The sequence below is a fragment of the Dioscorea cayenensis genome, chromosome 8 (genome assembly GCF_009730915.1).
Source record: "Dioscorea cayenensis subsp. rotundata cultivar TDr96_F1 chromosome 8, TDr96_F1_v2_PseudoChromosome.rev07_lg8_w22 25.fasta, whole genome shotgun sequence".
In the NCBI taxonomy this organism is placed as follows: domain Eukaryota; kingdom Viridiplantae; phylum Streptophyta; class Magnoliopsida; order Dioscoreales; family Dioscoreaceae; genus Dioscorea; species Dioscorea cayenensis.
In genome coordinates this window covers 352,300-358,400 of record NC_052478.1, presented here as the reverse complement: position 1 = coordinate 358,400, position 6,101 = coordinate 352,300, and the positions used below count along the sequence as shown (strand labels likewise).

The 6,101-nt window shown below is 36.9% G+C and overlaps 1 protein-coding gene across 1 annotated transcript; it reads right to left on the bottom strand.

The window, feature by feature from the left end:
- Positions 1-932: 932 nt before the first annotated feature.
- Positions 933-3,639, bottom strand: LOC120267138 (G-type lectin S-receptor-like serine/threonine-protein kinase At2g19130). Its single transcript, XM_039274842.1, has one exon. The coding sequence runs from the start codon at positions 3,541-3,543 to the stop codon at positions 1,099-1,101; it is 2,445 nt and encodes an 814-aa protein (XP_039130776.1). The 5' UTR covers positions 3,544-3,639; the 3' UTR covers positions 933-1,098.
- Between the last annotated feature and the right edge of the window lie 2,462 nt (positions 3,640-6,101).

Below are 6,101 nucleotides of genomic sequence, written 5' to 3'. Positions count from 1 at the left end.
CGCATTTCCGTAAATAATTACGGAAATGTGCAATTTAAGGAAATAATTAAAAAAATACATTATTTTAATCAATTAGCCTCCAATAAACTGTAATCGTTTATTTTTAAAAAAATCTTATACATGTTAGTTTTTATTATTCAATTATTTCACACCGTTTGCACTTATTTTTCATGTATAAATTTCATAAATTCATAAAATCTTAGGAAGTAAGAAATGTGGGCTAGTCCAGCAATAACTATCGTATAATGTGATTGAGAGGTTTCAAGTTTGAGCCTCTCAACTTGCATATCACTTTTGTCAAAAGAAAAAACAATAAAATCTTAATATAAAATTTGCAAATTAAAAGGTGTTTATGTATTTTTTTTTAAAAAAATAAAGTGGATAAACCATTGATTTACTGAAAAAAAGACAAAAAAAGAAAACACTAGAAATAAAAAAACAAAAAAAATAATAACAACAAATAGAATAAGAGGCTGAAACAATCACCATGGGTGAAACCGATCTCACATAACAAAACACAAAAGAAACAAGTGAGAAGGTAAAGTACGTCTTCCAAGGAGGTGCTTACTTGATTTTTTTATTATTATTATTTTTTGAAAAAATTTAAATAAACCACCTCAATTAAACTAGAAATTATTTTATTATTTTACCATTCACAATATTTGTCACAAAATCTTTTATATACATAATTTTAAATTTTACCATGAACAAGCAACCATATATAAGTTGTGCATATCTGAATTTTACACCCATTTTACACTAAAGCCATTGAAAAGCCAGGTTACCAAATTAAATGTTTGTTACCACACTTGCTGTAGAGCTCTTTAGGTTCTCAAGTGATCGTGATAAGTTCGGACCTTGGCTGATATGGTTGCTGTGCTGACCTAACTAGAAACAATATACAGGGAGGCACCTCATGAAGCAAACAAATTTATTTATTATCCTCGCCATAGCATAATGAAGCTGCAGTTCATTATTATTATTATTATTATTATTATACGAGCACCATTAATACAAGACAACAAACTCACTCGTAATTCGTAAACAAGAAAGATGTAAATACATGAGCAGACTGAATGAGAGAAAACTAATCACTTACTAAATGACATTCTTGGGGTCTTCATAAAATACCATAGCATCCTTACTTTCATCATCTAGAAGACGGTGCAGTGTGTTTGGAATTGGAGGCACTTGAATCTCCACCACACCCTCCAGCATCTGAACCACTTGACCCATTGACGGTCTTTCGCTCTCCTCATCTTGAATGCACCAGCATGCAACCTTGGAAACCCTGCCAAGCTCTTCAATGTCTGCATCGCCATGCAAACTCTTGTCCAGCAAGCTCAACACATCATCACCTTCAACAACTCTCTTTGTAGCCCAAACAGGGAAGAAGGTAACTTGTCCATCTTCATGCACTGTTGCATTTCTCTTGCCGGAGATCAGCTCAAACAGAACCATTCCGTAGCTATATACATCTGCTTTCGGTGTCACCGGGAGCCCAGTGATCCATTCAGGCGCCAGATATCCTACTGTTCCCCTCATGGTAGTCATCACCCGGCTGAAATCCCTTCCCATGAGCTTTGCCATGCCAAAGTCTGACACTTTGGGACACAAATCCTTGTCTAAGAGTATGTTCTCCGGTTTGATGTCACAGTGCATGATGCAATCTCTACAATGCTCATGGAGATAAGCTAAACCTCTGGAGGTTCCAATGGCGATTTGGTACCTCTGTTTCCAGCATAGAGTCTGCTTTGCATGGTTATCAGTCAGGTAGGAATCAAGAGAACCATTTGGCATGAAGTCATAGACCAGCAATCTCTTGTCACCCTCACAACAGAACCCACGGAGACGAACCAAATTGACATGTTGGATTGTCCCCATGGTGCTCACCTCTGCCCTGAATTGCTTATCTCCTTGTCTCAGACCTTCCAGTTTTTTCACAGCGATGACGTTGTTGTCTGGCAGCACCCCTTTGAAGACTGAACCGAAGCCACCACCTCCCAATCTTTCAGAGAAGTTCTTTGTCAGATGTTCCAACTCTCTGTAGCTGAACACCACCAAGCCACCTTCTTTAGTTTGTCTGAGAGCAGTTCTGGTTTGCCTTCTCTTACGGCATAATATCCAAATCACAACCAAAACAAGAACAAGACAGAGCACCACTCCACCAACCACAGCACCTGCTATGACTCCAGCACTAACTCCGTTGCTGGAATCCTGAAGCTCGGAAGCCGCAAGCCGGAGGAAGACATCCCCAACAGCACTGTTACTGCTGTTTGTTGATGGCCGGAGATTAACTAGTCCACTGCTCCAGATTAAGCAATCATTTCCATTATAAGAATATGCAACACAAGGGCAGTTGCTCAAGCATGTTACCTGGCATTGGTCAGAATTATTGGTCGGTGAAGCCTCTGAGTTCACTGGCAGCTGCATGTTGGGAATCATAAGAAACTTGTCTTCCTGTCCAATGTTCACGGTGCTATTGGTCTCACATAGTAATTTGGTTCTCCTAACACATCCACCTTTCCAGGATCCGGAATCCCAATCTATCTTTGATGCTGGATCAAAACCTTGCAAACAACTGCAAACAGGGGCGGCAGCATCAGCGCAGATGCTGAAAGGCCCGCAGAAGGAGTAGACCTGGCACTGGAGCTTTGGCTGAGACCAACTCGCTATCCATTCTGGTGTAGTATTCAACCAGGCCCACTGTATCCCTATCCCTGTGACACTTGCCTGAAACCTTGTGACCAGTGCGACCTTGGCATCATTAATGGTGTATGTTACTGAGTTCAAACTTTCATTGTAGATGTATTTGAAGATTTGGTTTCTCGTCAGTTCAGGGACATCAGAGAAGTATTGGCCATTCCATCCACCACTCAGCCAGTAGTACTCAGTACCATTCCACATCTGAACCAGTTGGTCTTTCCCTGTTGGGTCCATGCCAAAAGAGTAAGAACCTGAAGCTGGATCATCTTCACTTCTCCATGAAACAAGGGTCATGTACTGCTTGGTGATGTTGTTCCAGCCTACACGCCCACCAGGAAGCCAACTGTCTGTTGGATGATCAAAGCTCTGCCAGTATATCATTGAAGAGTCAGACTGATTGGTGAGCACAAAATTTCCAGTGTCTAGGATCACTGCAACAGTGGTTCTGTTTGATCTTATGGAGGTGAGATTAGATGACCAGATTTGGTTCTTGGACTTGTCTAAGAGGACCAAGTTGCCATCTCTGGAGATGGTGAGCTCCGAGTTTGTGGCACTTGATACTGCCGTTTCTCTGTTTGCTACCCATACTACAGTTCTCTCAGGCCTTTTTTTATACCAAATACCTATGTAGTACTTCTGAGACTTACCTGGTGTGAAGAAGCCAAGCTCAAAGATGCCTCCTTTGCTCACTATGGTCTGATTTCCGGAGAGAGGTTGCTGGAATGAAATGGTGTCCTCTCCAGCAGCACTGTTAGTCCTGAGACAGAAGCAGCAAAAAAATAGAATAAGTGAAGCTTGGAGATCAGATAACGAGTTTCTGCTACTTTTGGTGGCCATCTCTTCAATTTTAGCTCTCAGTGGCCAGGCTCCATTATCTATTATTCAGCAGCAGCTGAAATCCTTGACGAGAAATGAAGGAAATTATGCGGAAGTTGATAGTTATGTAGACAAAGACAATATACATTTAATTTTTCAAACCAACAATCAAACTTCAAATTTATGGTTGAAAGCTCCATTTCTCAAAGTCTTAATTTTGATCAACTGTTTCCATTGGACGGGTGGATGATTTATTCACCACAAAATCTTCTACTTTCTAGAGACAAATTTTTTAACAATGAAGGCCAATTATATATATTTTTCTTGAATTAGATTCAATTCAATCCAATGACCAATAAAAAAAAAGTGCTTTTGATGACTTGTTTTCAGCACGAGTAACATTGGCAATGTGAGAAGGAAAGATATTATTGTTTTTTCTTTCTAAAAAAAAGTTAGTTGACTTGGCAATTAATTGGAGCCGATATTGACCTTTGTTATTAATACTGTCAAAGTAATCTTCTCAGTGGATTTTATCTTTGTGACAAGACAAACTTGGACAGTATGCTGTACCTTTACCCTTTTCCCACTAATGTTAACTTATTGCCTATCTTATCATCTCAGGATCTCTCTGTTCATCCAATCTCAGTATAATTATTTTTTATGCCAAATATAAATGTTCTTTGGATCTAAATGAAGTCTAAGCAGTATTTCTCAGACTTCGGAATAGATATTGATGCCAACCTGGCTGTGTCTTGCTTCTTTGTTGAAACTGACTATGATGTCAATTTCTATATTCTGATTGATAAATTAAGTTGGGATGAGAAACAGAGGATGATTGCCTGCTTTAGTACCGGAAATCAAAAGGATCTATAAAGTCCAATCTGCATGAATTAGCAGAACTTGATAAATTCTTAGGTCTATCATCATGGAAAGGCACACTAGACTCATCTCTACGGCCATTTGCCGTGTCTTGTTTCCAGTCTCTAGGAGTAGCCATCATTCCAAATTCCAAAAACCCCATTCCACAAGCATGCAAGTTCAAACAATCTTTGCCAACTTTCCTGAGGTGAGGTCAGTTGAGTCTAGAAGAGATTACGCCTATACATACCATGGTTCTTCAAAGGCTCATTGATATCTACTTACCAAGAATTGAAGACATGGTTTTAAAGAACTGAGGAATTTTCTTTTGAGAAATGTGGACAAGCCTAAAGCAGTAATTTACCCACTTTATTAAAAATAATAATTATTACGTCCTGAACTCGAAGCGTTAACAAATGGCCGTATACTTACGAAGCCATAAACAAGTAGGCATGAAAGACCTCAAAACCTGTCTCACAATAGTGAACATCTAACAAACGTACTAATTCCAAAAACAAATAAAACTACAATGTTTGAAATACAACGAAAACAAATAACAAAGTCCGACAAAACACTTAAACAAAGACAAGAAGATTTAAGTTCACAGGAAAGGGAGTTTATTAACTTGTTAACAACTAGACGGTGACTTGCTCAACGATCCCGCTAAGTTGTCAACCAGCCAACCCTACTCCTGATCTAAAAGAAAAGAGAACTTTATGAGCTTGGGAGCCCAGTAAGCAACCACTAAAATTATTGGGATCACATAAAATTTAATAATTTCAAAACATACTCAAATGTGACATTGCACAATAAACATAAGAATAAAACCCAGAAATTAGAATATTTCAAAACAGATATAATTTATCAAAAGAACAAGTATATAAGTCTCCCAAATAACTAATGCAAAAACAAAACATTAGAATTCATTTGTTTAAACTGGGTGATCAGAGTTAGATTTCAGAACTCATATATTTACCCTTGGTGATCAGAACCAAAATGTTAGAAGCAGTTATTTTTCACCGACAGAATAATGCGGAACTATAGTTTTTATGTCAGAAGTATGTGTCGACACGGTCAGTGTTTAACCCCCAGTGACAGGTTTAGTGCATTGTTAATTGGGGACTACGATTCTATACAAAAAAATATACCGGTCCAAAATTATTGTCTACACAGAAATATTGAAATTTAGTGATCCCGTTTTTTAATGAAAATAATTACAATTATTTCAAAATAAGTTAATGCTAATGTTTGATAACAATATTTAGAAATTTAATCAATCATGTGACAACAATAATTAATATTTAACAAATATGTCAAAATAATTGATTAGTTTCTATAATAGAGGGAAATATGGTAACTGGAATTCTGATAAAAATTAAATAAAAAAGAAATTTTCATAAAAGCTCATATAAGTCAGAAATATGTGACTGTAAATCCGATTATAAATAAATAAATAAATAAAACTTTTCGTACTTGCTCACGTTAGTCAGAATATATAAGCAGTCAAAAATTTAATAAATATTACATAAAATTTAATTGAATGAATAAAAAAATGCCATTACCAAAAATAAATAAGTGAAAAAAAATCAAAATAACAATTTATCAAAAGTCAAAAAATCCTATACTAATATTTATATGTGGTATATTTACCTGATTAATTAACACCAAAAATTACAAGCACCCCAAAATTAGGCTTCCACAAAATACCCTATAATTGAGAG

Bases quoted from the DNA above. Each gene is read 5' to 3' on its own strand.
- LOC120267138 (XM_039274842.1), bottom strand. From the start codon at position 3,543: ATGGCCACCAAAAGTAGCAGAAACTCGTTATCTGATCTCCAAGCTTCA.